General features: G+C 35.9%; 2 protein-coding genes across 2 annotated transcripts; both read right to left on the minus strand.

Moving 5' to 3' along the window:
• Positions 1-1,927: 1,927 nt before the first annotated feature.
• Positions 1,928-7,948, minus strand: LOC100242608 (uncharacterized zinc finger CCHC domain-containing protein At4g19190). The gene is made up of 6 exons (XM_002270643.4): positions 7,466-7,948; positions 5,431-5,573; positions 5,159-5,284; positions 4,183-4,384; positions 3,034-3,148; positions 1,928-2,941 (listed from the first exon to the last, which is right to left on the minus strand). Exons 1-6 carry the CDS (start codon positions 7,745-7,747, stop codon positions 2,226-2,228), a joined length of 1,584 nt encoding a protein of 527 aa, XP_002270679.1. The 5' UTR covers positions 7,748-7,948; the 3' UTR covers positions 1,928-2,225.
• A 4,603-nt stretch (positions 7,949-12,551) lies between these two features.
• LOC100247745 (ABC transporter G family member 14) lies at positions 12,552-16,137 on the minus strand. The gene is made up of 5 exons (XM_002270497.5): positions 15,717-16,137; positions 14,704-15,496; positions 13,975-14,151; positions 13,633-13,820; positions 12,552-13,415 (listed from the first exon to the last, which is right to left on the minus strand). The coding sequence occupies exons 1-5, from the start codon at positions 15,879-15,881 to the stop codon at positions 12,765-12,767; spliced, it is 1,974 nt and encodes a 657-aa protein (XP_002270533.2). The 5' UTR covers positions 15,882-16,137; the 3' UTR covers positions 12,552-12,764.
• Between the last annotated feature and the right edge of the window lie 336 nt (positions 16,138-16,473).

The following is a 16,473-nucleotide window of genomic DNA, read 5'->3' on the forward strand; positions in this document are numbered from 1 at the left end:
TTTTAAGCCATATTTCATTTCAAATAAACCCTAAATAAATTAAAATATAAGTTTAGATACAATATTAATGGACATTGAACATGTAGAAATATGCAATGTAATCAAGTTTAAATCACAAAATTGCACAAATCACATAACTATGACATTATTCAAATATCAAAGAATCAAAATGACAAATCAAAATATAAAGTTATTACAAAATTTAATAACATATATATAACACCTGGAAAAACCTTTGCTTTAAAAGTTAAATGCAATTACAATATTTTTATTCTTCGTTCTCTTGTTCTCTCAATTGTTTTCTTTCTCCTTTTTCGATGTAAAACAAAATATGAAGTACAACAAGGAGAAAAATGACTGTCGGTCCTGAAATAAGAAGAAGGAAATGAGTTTTTTGTCTACCTAGCCTTTGTTAGGGGGTTCACACTTGGACTTTTGTTTTCAGATTGATGTTTGGTGGGAAAATGAAGATGTTGTCTTCCTTATGGTGATGGAGGAGAAACAAAATAAGAGATCAAGTTTGGAGGTTCGTTTAGGGTTGATGGGTTATTGCAATTTGAGAACCTACCAGATTTTTTATGGATCCTTTCGCTTTGTGATGGGTTGTGCTTGTGAACGAATAAGAAAGAACATGAATTTTTGGTGTTAGGGTTTGGTTGAAGAAAGAAGAAGACATTTGAGGGTAAATATTTTTTTAAAAATCAATCCATGTGGAGTGTCTAGTTGGTCGGTGACATGTAAATGAGCCATGTCATTGGCTTAAGCGGACAACTGATTTGGACCTTACTTATGTGGCTTTTCCAAGCAACTTATCCAACTAAGAGAGATGTCAAACTATAGGAGGGTATTTTTGGAAGGGCCTTAACATCACTATTACAGTGTATGAAAGGTTGTTTATTTTCCACAAAATCCATTGAATTTGAAAAGTAAAAAGTAAAGTTTCTAAAAGACAAAATTTTGCCCCTTGGTGTATGGTTACATAAATTCCCCTAAAATTAACTCCTATTTATTTATTTATTTTTAAATTATTTAAGAAGTCAAATGTAAAATATAATTATGTTGACTTATTCTACGTTAAAGGGGAGTATTCTTCGTATTTTTAATTGTTAATTAGAACATTCTATAACAGATATTTGAAAATAGCTTGAATTTATTTTTAGATTTAAAAACACAAATTCTCAATACTTTATTTTTTCTTAAAAATTTGTGAATGTGAAAACTATTATCTCTTATAAAGAATATAAAACTATTTTTTTCAAGAACAATTTTTTATAAACAAAAAATTCTCCCATCTTCCCTTTTATATGCATATAATGAAATAAATTTCTTTCAAAAAGTTGAAATGGAAATGTAGGGTTGGCAAAGTTTGGTTGCTAGAAAATTTGAGGAAAAATTTAAGGGAAAGAAAATAAAGAAAAATAAAAAATAAATAAAATTATTTTTATAAGCTAATTCAAACTCATTTTAATTATTTTAATTCTTCAAAATAAAAATGAAATATTTGAAAATGTATAAATTTTTAACTAATTTTAATTATATTTAATTTTTTTAATTAATTATAATTATATTTGATTTTCTTTGATATTTTTTATATAACAATCAAACATGAAAAAAAAATCATTTTTTCTTTCCTTGTACATTCCACAAAATGAAAGTCACCTTATTCCCCTTCACCTTAGGCCATGACATTAAAAATGGGTGGGTCCATTTTTGTTTTCCTTTTTCCATTCTTGTGGTACTTGACTTTGAAGTAATCTACTTTGCAAGTAGGGCAGCATTTCAACCGGATGCCACCAAAGTTCTTGGACGCCAAATAGGCACAACCCAATGTGTGTTTGCCCATCATGCATACCTACATAAAAAATACTACTCAAGATAAGCACACTGTGAAACATGATCTCCTCAATCAAGGACATGACCCATCAAATACAAAAACTACTTTTCATGAAAACATCAAGCAAATACAGCATATGATCCACAAACAGCTGCATGAACGGTTAACATCAGATTCTATGGGGTGACATATATGGGAAATGCTCCTGTTTTTGTGTGTAATTGTATCAGGGTACAAAACACCCCACAACATTCAATCCAGCAACTGTTTTCTCTGGTTTCCCCTCATCATCGCTTGCTCACTTCCATATTGGAAAAATTCATCAGAATGCTTCATTACTGGCTTTCAACTGTAAGGTTTAAGTAGGATGGGCACCTGTTCTGATGAAGAATCAGTGATGATGGGAATGATGATGGCGATGATGGTGTTTACTTCTATAATGCCTATCAGGGTCAATATTTTGAGATGAATTCCTGTCAGAATGCTTGTTTCTGCTCTTTTTGTGATGCCTATCAAACTGTGAGTTGTCTGATGAACTGGAGTAGTCGCTATTTCTCTTCTTCCTATAATTGTAAACCTTATTTGACCTCTTCCCATCATCCCCTGGATTATCTGAACTGGATTCAGAATGATTTCGCCTCTTCCTATATTTGTCATCTTTCTTTGGCCTCCTCTTCTCATTGTCATCAGAATTGTCTGATGAACAGGGTTCAGAACGATTTTGTATTCGCTTCTTGTTCTTATATATGTTATCTTTCTTTGACCTCCTCTCTCTATCATCCTCTGAATTGTCTGACAAACTGGATTCAGAATCATTCTGCTTCTTCTTCCTATATTTGTTATCCTTCTTTGACCTCCTCCCCCCATAATCCTCTGAATCATCATCTGATGAACTAGATTCAGAATGATTTCGTTTCTTCTTCCTATGTTTGTTATCCTTCCTTGACCTTCTCTCTGCTTCATCCTGCTGAGGATCCTTTGGCTGACTGCTGGTTGGTGATGATGGCCTCTTGTGCTTACCTTTTTTTGAGGACTTCCTCTTCTTAGGTTTGCTTGATGAGAAGTTGGTCAGCAACTCAGGAATGATATTCTCCCCACTAAGGAACCCTAGAAATCAAATGGAAATAATGGTCAGTGACCGTCCAAAAGATTAAATGCAAATCAAAGAGAAAATTACCGCAATAGGAAAAGTTTTTTACCTCCATACTCATCAAATATATCCTCGGAAACTATTTGCTGGTTGGGATCATCTGGTTTAAAACCTCCACGGGGAGGACTAATTCCTGGTTTTTGCTTCAGCTCCCATTTCAGAGGCTGCAAAAGAAACCAAAAAGCAGCCAATGTGACAGCAATAAATATTATTGTCAAATCATGATGGTTGGGGCCCCTAATTGCATCAAGTGTACACCAGTACATTCTGAATCTGTCAGTGATCCCATTATCATAAACAAAAGATGAAAAGAAACTAGCAAGATGCTTGTGTGCTATATATAACACTAAAGTACTAAATTAAAAAAAATAATAATTATTAGATGTCATAGGCACAAATGCAAGATCAAATAAGAAATTAAAATAGTAATGTATAAGGGTAATTGTAAAAGGTGCGGAGATAAAAGATGTCACTTCAAATGGAGGATAAGCATCCATGACGTAGGGAAGAAACAAATCTGACTGGCCAAACCAAGAATACGGAGGAAGTTAAAATTAGAAAATTAATGAAAATTGATAGGACTTTAACACTGAAGTGGGAATTTTATACACTCAGTAAGTCAGGGGCTTTGGCCCCAAAAAAATTGTTTCTCTTTGATGGAAATTGTGGATAACAAGCTCTAAATTAAAGCTAATATATATATATATATATGAAGGAGTTTTGAATAAAAATTTGATAGGCAAGTTAAAAATAAAATAAAATAAAACTAAACTAATACAATTTTGTTTGTCCATGTAAATAATTTCAGCAATTACAGAAGAAAACGATCACCCTAAACAAGAAAATCAAGTCCAATAAGAAAGAAAGGAGAAGGAACTCCTGCTCTTCCCACAACATAACTAGCTATTTATCATATTCCTTGTATAAGACTGCTTTCTCATATATTTATAAATGTTCTCATTTTATTACTATTTTAATTATTTGAAATATCTAAACTAAAAATCAAGTAGTTTAAAATCCATGTCACAAGACATAAGCCAAACCTTCCCTAGGAACAGGTTCAAATACCTTATCTACCAATTCCATTAACGATACAAGGGATCCAACAAAGGTTTGAATTAAATTTTTTATGGAGAAATGTGAGTTGTAACACCCCATTAATTTCACTTCCATAATACCAGCACAATATAGCACCAACCTCACTAGTATCTGTATGAGCAAGGATAGCAGTTAAAGGGTCATCTCTTTTCAATCGACTCTCTTCATTGGGCATAATAACATCCTTCAATGGACATTCACGATCACCGCTTTGGTGACCATAATTTCCACATCTTACACATTTCACATTGCGCACTTCAACCCCAAATGGTTTAACCCTTGCAGGAACACCTGTCTCCAGTCTGAAACACATTATCATTATCAAAACCACAAGCATGTGAGTGTTTGCTACCATATGAGAGTATTTCCAAAATATCTATGAAAATAGTAGTAATTAAATATAACCCTAAACCACTATAACTAAAGAGAAGCAGAAAGTTGAAGCTTTCAAAGTCCAGAAATCTGAGGAAGATTCGTAAAATGTATCAATAATCACCCTCAAGGTTTTAGTATAGCATTTTTCACCACCACTCAGCATGTTCTAGTACTTTCAATTCTTGAAATAGAGTCCAAATCATGAGGTAACAACTAAATCAGATTTGTTATTTTCAACCTCGTAAGATGACTGATTTCATAGGTAGTATTAGTATGTTGCATATCAAAAGTCAAACATTTCAGATTGTAAAAAACACAGGGAGTTTAAAAATCAGAAAAGTTTCCTCTGATATTTCACCCATTTTGGAAAACCTCAATATCATGGATATCAATGGCCAGGTATGCAAGGACAAGCAATTTGCATGACAAATCCTTCATAAATTCATTAATGATGCAGCTGATGCAATAGCTGTTTTTGCTCCATTTCTGGCTCATAGACCTAATATTTCTTGAGTTCCAGAGAGCATGGTAGTCAATCCAATTAGGTTTCTATTTCAACGGCTCAGAATTATGTTATTCATCTTGATTCTAGAAGTTACAAATGTCAACAATCTGTTCATGCCTTAAACCATTATAAGTATGCAACATGAAAAGGGCACCTAATACTTTTACAAATGAACAATAGAATCATTTGGACACACCTTGGTGCATTTTTGAGGACTTCAAATTCTTCTTCAGTTGGCAGAGGACGACCAAACACATCTTTGGGCCGTGGTTTCTTCCTCTCTTCTCCAGGATGATTTCTACCAGCCACGGATTTGGCTAGCCTACGGGAAGAAGCACAAGTATTACTTTTAGTTTAACCAGCTTTTGGAGTGATAACAAAAAACATCATTCCTTTTTTCTTAATCGGGGAAGTCATTCACTTCCACAAAAAAATAAAGTTAAAAGAAGATGGTATGTGTATTGGTACATTGCAGTGGAAGGGCCATCATGGGAGGGGCTATCCTGCTCTAGCCTTCTCCTCTCATCAGCAATTTCAGCAGCTTTAGCACTTTCTGCATTAAAACCAGGTGGGCGAACATACATGAAACTAACAGCCTTCATCATCTCCACCTGTATATATGAAAAAAGTAATTAAATTGACACTAGTATAACATTATTTGATACTTGAAAGAAGCATGTTTTGCTATAATTCATGGGATCATATTCAGACACAATTTTTTATTTTTTATTTATTTTTTATTTTTTATTTTTATTTTTTTTATAAATAAGAGAATATATTAAAAGCGTCAAAAGAACTAGCGCACAAGAGTACACTAGACATATACAATGAGGGCCAAGAAAAGATCAACCAAAAAAAATATTCAAGCATCATTTACAGGATGTTTATTTTCTAGATAGTTAACAGTCAATAATTTTCCTAAACCCATTCAAGAATTCTCCTACCTGATCTTCCTCATTGTCAATTTGGTTATGTGCTGAGAAGAGATCAACCAAAAAAACAAATTCAGACATAATTTGCAGGATGTTTGTTTTCTAGATAGTTATCAGTCAATATTTTTCCTAAACCCATTCAAGTATTCTCCTTGAACAGGTTTAATACCTCATCTTCCTCATTGTCAACTTGACCAATCCATCCAAACTGACACAATGGAAGATTTCTTCCTCATTTATCATTCTAATGACGCTACAGTTGTTTTGTTGTGCACTTTCTCTCAAATGACTGCTACTGGACTTGGTTTTGTGTAATTATAATGGATTACAAGAGAAAAACAAATTGCATTTCATTGAAGGAACCATCATAAAACCTGAATCCTAATCAAAATTCCATCAATGATAGAGATATAATGATTTGGTTACTCCATGGATAACTCACTCAATTTCTAGTGACTCAGTCAATAACATCTTATATGCTGAAAAAGTTAATGAAATTTGGTCAGATCTATTAAAAAAAAATAAAATTAGCTAGCTGCACCGCCCTTAGAAATTGAAGCAAAATACACATGCATGTAGACAACACAAGTCTTCTGTCAGTGTATTTCACCAAACTTAAATGTTTTGGAATGACTTTTTTTTCACCAGCATCCAACCTTGATATGCTGGGCATAGTAAAGCTGCCACTGAACTTGAACAGCAAAACCATGTTACGGACTTTCTCCACAGTCTCCATAACCAATATTCCTCTCTTAAAAGTCAGATCTTCCTGTGGATCCTTTCACCCCATGGACAAAATCTAATCTTTAGTGCATCAAGAGAGAAGCAATAAGTACTTCACAAGTCTGGTTCTTTCTTACCAAATGTCATAGCTCTCACTGCCTTCAAGAATTTCAGCCCAAAAGGTGGCAATAGGATAATAATACTGATAATCAAAGGAAAGACAAATTTTTTGTAACCACAATAGACATATTAAAGCAAATTAATACAAATTACGTGCGATTTTCCTAAAAAACCGGATGCCAGACCTAGACATCAAGGCAGCATTCAGCACCCGCAAAGCAAAGGCTTTCCTGGTTTCTCCACGCACAACCATTTCACTTTTGGGCAATAAAACAGTTCCATCACCACTTATTACTTAGAAGCAATGTAAGAAATCAACATGGCACACAATTTTCTTACAAAATGGTTGATTTTTCACACTGCACTTGGGTGTAAGTTTTAACTTTTAAGTACTAAATTGATAGAAAATCCTTTACCATTATTCTTTGCACAGTTAGAACTCTATACGATTGTTGATAATGGTATTAGGTTTTTTAAGAATGAATCCAAGAAAGTTTTCAAATAACTTTTTAGGCTGAATGTGTTCTCCCTAGTACACGTTTGACAAATAAACCCCAACATACATTCTATAAGGTAAATCCCCTTCCAATTAAAGCCAAGTAATTCAAATTTGTGTGTAGCTGTTTAGTTGAAGAGATTATGTTTGCTGGGGTTAGGGCTGCATCAGATTGATTGATGAAAGAAAAAAAAATTACACCAGAAATATAATAATAAAAGGGGTAATTTACCTTTTCCTTTTCTTTCTTGGAGATAAGAGCGGTCTGGCGGAAGAATTCTTGCTCCTGAGCAAACTCTCTGGCCACTTCCTGGGCACGACGGTCCCGCTGGGCGTGGGTCTGCTCTGCGATCCACTTGCGGCGTTGGTTTGGGTAGGAGAGTGGGTGCCATGGCTTCTGGTTGAGGTAGGAATGGCTCCACGCAGTGCCCGCCTTGTCCTTGTAATCAACTTCACCCCCCTTGTCGGACAGCCTCTTGCTCAACCTGATTCCTCCTCCCTCCTCCTCCTCCATCTCTCTTGCTCCTCTATTTTCTTGTTTATTTAACTTTTGGACATCTGATTCTGGCCCTCGACTGCTCGACCCATTCGATTTAGATTCACTATTTGGTTAATGCTCCTTTCTCTTTTTTTTTTTTAATTCAACCACCCTTTTTTCAGGTCCTTGCGAAATTGCGAATTTAGGGCTAAGGAGAGTTTTAATTAATAAATAGTAAATACACCGTCATAGGGTATTATTATATACTACTGTAAAACCTCTGGGTGGTCTATATAACTTTCTTATCTTTCGTTTTTAAAAATAAAAAATAGCTTAATTTTTAAACATTTTTTAAAACCTATTATCTTTTAAATTGGAGCTTTTATATTTTAAATAGGATTTCATATCATTTTTTATTTTTAATAATACAAAACAAAAAATATGTCCAAATAATACCTAATGATCATAAAATTTATGGAAAGGTTCTCCTTAGCCTTAATTAGGGGTGCAACTTGGACTCATTAGTACGACTTAACCCTAACCTAACCCAACACAATATTTGTCCATGTTTGGTCAAACATTTTCATTACTTAGATTAAGTTTGGGTTAAGTTTTTTTAACTTTAACTCAATTTGGGTTGGGTTTAAGTCAAGATTTGGACGACTCGAGTCTAATCCACACCCAATTTAATATTTTTTTTATAATATTTATAATGTTTATTATCCTATATAATAACATTTATTTTCATTTTAGATTTTAAAGAAAAAAATATCATATTATAATTATATCATTTAAAAAAAAATATAATTCTATTTTAAATTTTTTATTGTTATTTTGAAATTTTTTTTATATTTATTATTTAAAATTTGGTATATATATGTAGAAAAAAAAGTTTTTAAAAAATCACTTGGGTGAATTTTGAATTTTGCAACCTAATCAACCCAACCAACCTATGTCTAACCCAATCAACTTAAGTTTAACTCGACCAACTTGAGTTTAGAAAAAAAAAAAAATTGAGTTAAGCTTGAGTTGAGTACCTAAAAGACGTCGAGTTAGGTTGTACTTGAGTTGATTATTTCTTAATTTGAGTTGAGCTTAGGTTAGCTATCAATCCAATCAACCCACCCAAGTTACAACCCCAACCTTAATATATAAATAATTTTTGAAAATTTTAAAAAATGATTCATTTTATCTTATTGTATTTTTCTTAAATTAAAGAAAATGACATTTAGATTTATAAAAGTCAAACTTGAATATTGCAAATATAAAAACACTAGTTACATGTTTAGTTGACAAAATAAGGATTTAAGTACAAGGATATTTGAAGACACAAAATTTCTTTGATAGGATTAGAAAAGATGAATGAAAGATCCATCAATAGATAACAAGTAAAAAAGAGGCATGTGAATATTTCTTTTTTCTTCTTTGCCACCTTTTATCTAAATTTATAGATACATAATTTTCACGAACTCTAACTATACAAACCTGGTTATCTAAACCCCCTTCTTTGCTTATTTTGTTACATGCTTCTTTAACTATACAAACCTGGAATATTTTTTGAAATGTCTTTACAAACAGCTAATGTAACTTATCTTTTGCTACTTTTATATTTCTCTTTCTATATTAATTGAAATTTGATTTTTGTTCCTTGTTTCCAAAGTTGCTTTTCCAGGTGGTGACACCACGTACCTTGACTTTTTATACAAGTAGTCCATGCTCTCTAATTCGAGATGTGGCATCCTTAGATTCCTTTGATTCGATCCATCTTTAGAGAGAAAATAAGATGCCTACTACTTCATTCATTAGGGACTTTAGGTCAAGTTACTCCCCAGGTTTTTTACCTCTAGAAGAGGGCATGCACTTCCACCTAAGCCTTCACTTTTTCTAGATGGAGGACTTAGACTTCTCTTTTTCCTCGAGAAACAACATCAAATAGTGAAAGCGGTTAGCAACGATTGCTTTTGTGTTGGAAAAAGTGAACTAGGCTCAAACAAAGCACATTATCAACTCCACCCACAAGCAAAAGAGAAAGAAGAGGAAGGTCTATGGTATCCCTTCCAAAAAGTGGAACTTTCGGCCTATTCAAATAGGAAAAAATTGAAATGGAAGCTTTAATAATGGGTGGGGAGTTTAGAGAAAGAGACAAGGAATAGGAAATAACTTAACGTGGATCCTCATTCCCTCGGAAAAACTCCCATGTTGATGGTACCAATGGGCCGAGCAACTAGACTTAACATAAGAAGGGCTAAATTTGCACTAATTGGTGAAACAAGTTATTTTAGAATTAATTTTGCACCATTTTCTAGAGGCTATAACAATCCAAACAATTCCATTCATTCCTTTATTAGTAAAGGGGCAATGGATGTTCATGTAGTTCGTCGCCTTTCATACTACCACAAGATTAGTTATTCTTTGGTGAATCTTGCTCTTAAAAACAAGGAAAAGGGGAAGGGCCTATGATATATATCAAAAGAGAACCTTAATTACCATCTATTTTATGAATGGTTTGCAAGATATAGGATCCTTGTAATAGGTTAGATCAATGGAAACTCTTACTCAACAATGAGTGGCTTCTTAGCTTCTATGTTACAACACCTTAGGAGACTAATATAAGAAAAGAAAAAATTCTTCCTTTCCCAAAACTTTTGGGTTTGTAGCTAAGCAACTACTATTTAATTTCTAGCTATTCTTTGGCTTGTTTTAAAATTATGATTGCACTTTTCTTCCTCCAAACATCTCTTCGCAAGGACCTATATGTGATATCCCACATAGAATATAAGAAAAGTTATTAACATTTATACATGTATGAGCTATTTTTAATTGTAAAAACTTGTTTTTAAAGTTATAAAAAACCCATTAAGCTTAAAATGAATTATATTTACTCTTATTAAGAATCAATCATTACAAATGATATTAAAGTTCATTCTTAACTCAATGAAAGAGTTTATTTAGCTTATAAGAAATATTTATTTATTTAATCTTGTAATTTTATGAGACACGATGAAAAATGTCATATTTGTATTAAAGGTGACATATTTATAATGTCTCATATTAATTAGATAATGTTTTAATACTATATATATATATACACGTTTTTTAAGTTATAGGGGTTGATAGATGTATATTTAGATGATTGAAAGTGGGTTATTTTTATTATGTCGTGAGTGATCCCTTACTCTTCTTTTCTTCTTCCATTGGAACTCGTCCCCAATGTCGGCACTAATAAGATATGGTAATTCATCTTTCCATCACTTCTAAATAAGGTTTGATATTCGAAGAAAGGGAAAAAAAAAGGGTAATATAGAAGACGACATTCCTATCTTTATTTGGCTTATTGAATTGACAAGTGGCCACGTAAAATGAAAGTTCATGAACTAGTACCCCCAGTTGTCATTACTCTTTCTATATGCTTTCATGCTTTACCAGAATAATTTTCTTGGAAGCGGGTATGTGAACCTTTTTATACAATTCAATATTTAAATTTTTTTTCAAATATGAAAAATCATTCAAAAAGTTACTTTGAAAATTTCAAAATTTGTTTTTTTGCGAAGCTGTTTCAACGTGACTTAAAACTTAAAAGTCCTCACATGTTCATTATGATTATTGAATCTTCCCCTGGAGGGTAGATGCTAGAGGCTAGAGTAGTAGATCTTACGCGGCCCGCATAAGCTGAAGAGTTCGGTGAGCCCATTTCTTGTGCCCTAAATTGCTGCCAATTGGGCCTTGTATTTGGTGCAATCAGGAGAGAATGGAATCAGCTTCCTGAAAACAACAAACTATGCTTCACACTGTCCAAGGAACATAGGCCAACCCCTTTCCTTTCAATCAAATCCAAGCAGGCCATGCATGGACAAACTGCACCCACCCCGACCCTTTAGCAACCCACTCAACTGTCATCCCACTTTTGGATTTGAATCACCGTACCCTCCTCAAACCCATTTTTCTTTTCTTGTCTGACACTAAATATGCACTGGTTTTCAATTTAATTACTAGATGCTAGGCCTAGCATGACAGAGAAGTGGGAAAATGTTAGGCTTTCTTCTGCATGTTACCATGTTCTAAGTTCTGATATGCATTGTTCACAATTTTTCTGGTTTCTATCAACCAGATGAAATTGAAATTAATTTATTTATTAACTTAGGGACTAGTACTACTAGTTGGTCTGTTTAGGCTCAAGCTTCAAAGCCGTGGTGTTCTGAGGTTTCTACTTCTTTATTCTCAAATGAGAACCACATCTCTTATAAATTAAAGAAGGAAAGGACATGCTGGTATGCAGCCTTCTTGTCCTTTGTATCATATGTCACAGAGAAAAAGTTTGGTGCGGATGGAGCGTGCACTATGCTGAGAGTTAAGTAGAAAATGACAGGGATTTTGAGTGTCACTGATCTTTACTCTTTAGTGTGCCACACATCACGTGGGCCTCCCTATTCCATCGGTTTGCACAAGCTTCAGAAATTGCTTTAGGATAATTTTTCCTAATGGAATATTTGTTGGTTGTGCAGTCTTCTTCTTCACTAGCATCACACGTTCTCTTTTGCTTTTCTAACTACGGAATACGATTAGAAAGTGAGATCTAAGCAAGACCCATTATTGAAAGGAAAAGAGTTTATTCTGTTATAAATTATACCCATTTGACTTTTGTGCGTTGATAAAGCTATTATCTGTCGGTGCATCTTATGCTTTTTTCCTGCAATTTATCTTATCTTCTTCCTCATTCTTTGCTTAATGCTCTAGGATCAAGAATTTCACGTGGTTGAGATCAATGTCCATGGCTGTACATCTCTTTATCTTTTGAATCCTAGCCTCACATACATTGATAAGGCTCGAGTTGTCGATGGAGTAGCAGTAGAATTTTTTACTATTGTCTATACTGTCACGGATAGAAAGGCCAGTAGTACATATCCAAGTCTTCTGAGTGAAAATGGTGGAAATGGAACATGATTTCCATCTAAAATCTAACATTATTCCTCAGTTGAAGAAGGAGAAAACTCTTCGAACTGCCTTGTTTGATGTAATGGGTAAAGGGTGATGAGTGATGGGTACTCTGCTAGACTCACCTCAACTGTACCCGATGCAATGCCAGATAAGCAACAAGTCGATACCCCACCAACATCAGGGCCATAATGCACACATCAATCCACAAATGGTTGAGCCCCACGGATTTGACTGCAGGAAAATCTACAACCCGACAAAACACCCCCTTGGAGCACTCGTAGTAGTCATCCTCGCTGTACTGTATCCCGAGGAGAAGCTTATAGCAGTAGTAGCTATAGCTCAAGTACTTTAGCCAGACAATGAAGGGAGGGATTTGTTGCACATAGTATCCGCCCGCGATCAGGAACACTAGGGTTGTAACAGAGGCTAAAGTAGTTGCTTGTTTTATGTCCATCAGTATTGCGCCAATGGCTAAGCCCAGACTTTGGGAGACAAGGACATTGTAGAGAACGACAAGAAGAGAAAGGATGAAAGTGATGGGATCAGGTTTTAGTCCACCCATCCAGTAGATTATGATGACAAAGGCTGTTGGGAGAGCAAGCTCAAGTGGCAGGTCTCCAAAAGTTCTGGCTAGAAAGTATGATGAAAGGCGGTACATGCCAGATGATCGTTCCTTGATCAGCATTCTTCTTTCTTGGGGAAATGTAAAGACTGCATTGTAGAGTGGGTAGAACCCCCAGAACACAGAGAAGAAGAAGAGCAGGGCTATCTGCATTCAAGAAGCAAACCTTTGTTAGCATCTCTAGGAAAGCTCAAACCACCTTCTTCTTAAAGCCGATTTGGGTTTTTCTTAAAACATCACAACTTTAGTATGGGTGAAGATTGAAATTCCAGAATGTAAAGATTGTATAAGTTAGAGCAGAGTTGGAAACAACTCGATATTAAAATAGTAGTAGAATTATTGTACAAGTAGAGGGAATTCTTACTCGATCCTCAATGTGGGATGTTGGGGTGTGCCACCATAGAAGACCGCCTAGCACAGCGACACTTATGACTTGGAAGATTCTTAGCCTGTTGAAGGCTTCGTACCTCCTTTCCCTTAGTCCCCTCTGAAGCAGCACCATGAACTGATGCCACCAGCTTGTGCACCATTGATCTGCCTTGAAGTTATTTCCTGCATCATTCCAGCACCCCCGAAACACTTGAGATCAGAAGAGGAGTTTGGGTGACATTTGAAAGTAATGGATGATCATGTCGATTGTTTTGAGGGGCCAACAAGGGATAGAAGCAGGCTTATACCAATCAGGGGGAAATGGGGGAAGACTTACTTGCACGACCGTCCTTTGTATAATTGTAGTTATTGACATCCACACTGCAGAGCTCGGCTTTCAGCCTAGTAGAAATGTTCTTTTCATAGGCGGAGATGAGAGCTTCTCTCACTGACTTCTGCTCTTGTTCCATGTTCTCACTTTGCTCCGCTGCTTGCTTGGAATCAGGGCTAATTCCTGCATTATTTTGGTTCCCAAAGTTGTGATTAGGTTGCTAATTTTCGCTTTTATTTTGCGCTTATTCCGGAGACTATACAAATTTGCAATACCTTGGCCTCTACAGTATGCTACCATTCCAAGTCCCTACAGAACTTGATTAGTGGGTTTATGTGTGAGTATGTGTGCGGATATGTTATTTGAAATTCATTTTAAAGGGCAGTCCTAGCTGAAAATGGTGGGGATGAATTGGAGTGAAATTCCCCATAATAAGCCAAACATGACATGGGGCAGTTGGGGGAGTGGGGTCTCATTATACTGCATTCATATGAAGGTACAATTATAAGCCACTACTTTGAGTAGGCCAAGTGATATCTCTATCTCATGTGAAAGAAAAAGGAAATGGAAGAAATGATGACCGGAAGGCAGCTTCACCTCCCGATCATATGGCCTCTTCAGTCGGAAAATTTCTCGAACAGAATGAACATAAAAGAAAAAGAAAAAAAAAGAGAAAAGAAAAGGAAAATGATCTGCTAGAAGAAGGAAAACTTAGAAACAGAATTTTAAAATTACCGTTAGCAAGATCGAGTAAGAGATCAGCTGGATTGACAGTCACGCATGTGGAGAAACCAACTGAGGAGAAGTATTCCATGGCAGTTGATGCAGGACCATTGTAGATGGGGCAGCCCTCAGAAAGCAAGATTACCTTATCAAACATGTGGTAGAGGCGGCTTGAGGGCTGGTGAATAGTGGTGACCACGGTTCTACCCCCACTAGCCAGTCGTTTAATGGTGGTTAGGATCCGTTGAGCAGTGGTCGAGTCCAAACCTGAGGTGGGCTCATCTAGCAACAGCAAGCTTGGGTTGATTAGCATTTCTTGGCCTATGCTCACCCTCTTCTTCTCCCCACCTGATATGCCCCTAAAGAGAGGTCCCCCAATCATGCTGTTCCGACACCGTGTTAATCCCAACTCAGAGATGACCCTCTCCACATGCTGGGCTTTCTCATTTCGTGCCAAGCTTTTTGGCAGCCTTAGCAGTGCAGTGAATAGGAGGGTTTCAGTTACAGTAAGATGCGGGTAGAGAACATCGTCCTGTGCAACAAATCCTGTTCTTCGTTTGACAGCGCCAGAGAAAGGCTGACCATTGTACGTGATCTTGCCTGATAACTTACCATTGAGACGGCCTCCAAGGGCTGTAAGGAGTGTGGTTTTGCCGCTCCCAGATGGCCCTAACATCGCTAGTATCTCTCCTGGACAAACCATGCCTGTTATTCCATTCAGTATTGTCTTGTCTCTGGTGCTCCATGCACCCCCCCAGCAAAACCCTTTCTGCTCTAATTTAACTTTGTAAACGACCTCTTCAAACTGCGAGAAAACACAGGAAATTAAGGATATCGGAAAAATAAATGCCCAACTTCATTATAAACAGCAGAAAATTGATTAAACCAACAACAACCACAACAAAACTATAACAAATTAAGTGAAGTTTGAATATTTGTATCATGTATGCTAGCTACAAGTTAACCATGTTATAGTGAGTAAATATTATATATGGGACTGGCCCTAGTATAAACAGGAGACAGACCTTGAGATTTATGGAGTACAAGGTGTGTTGTAGAATAGATTGTGAATTGGTTTGCATGGGGTAGGTAAGGACGGCTGAGTTGTCGGATTCAGATGTCCTGGACAAACCTTCCATGGGGATGTTGCCTTGATTTTCCGGTTTTGGGGCTATGCAGTTGAGGGGCATGGCCAAGATGAGCTGGGGTTGCTGTTTTTTGGTGGTGGTGGTGGCGGTAGTTGTTGGTGGTGGTGATTATGGCCGGGGAAAGGAGAAGTTAAGGAGTTTTTGTCCCTTTAACTTGGTTTCCCAAAGTGAACTGGGCAACACATAAATATACAAAACGCAGTAGCAGAAACGAGGATGTCTCCTGCGCGCTAAGGCTGTGTATGATGTAGGCCAAGCTCCCGTATGGTGGGATCCCACCTTCTTTTTCTCTTAAATTATTCCAACACTACCTCTAAACCATTATTTATACTAATCTCTTTCTCAGTTTCTCCTCCTTTTTTCCCTTTCTTTTTTCAGATTGGCATCCCCCTTCTCTCTCCACGGTCTGATGCTTGTGCTTCCCTGTTCATTTCTTTTTGACCGAGCCTCTTAACTTCACCCACGGGTTTATGCATCATCATGCACCTCACATGAATGGTGACAATTGGAAATTGAGACATGGTAGCTTCAGATAACCAAGATTATTTTAATTAGTTCAAGGCTAGCCATGTATACCCACTACCAAGTACCTACAGATCATGAAGCAAATGAAAGCACCGTAGAGGAATATGTG

This window comes from Vitis vinifera, chromosome 2 (genome assembly GCF_030704535.1).
Source record: "Vitis vinifera cultivar Pinot Noir 40024 chromosome 2, ASM3070453v1".
Classification (NCBI taxonomy): domain Eukaryota; kingdom Viridiplantae; phylum Streptophyta; class Magnoliopsida; order Vitales; family Vitaceae; genus Vitis; species Vitis vinifera.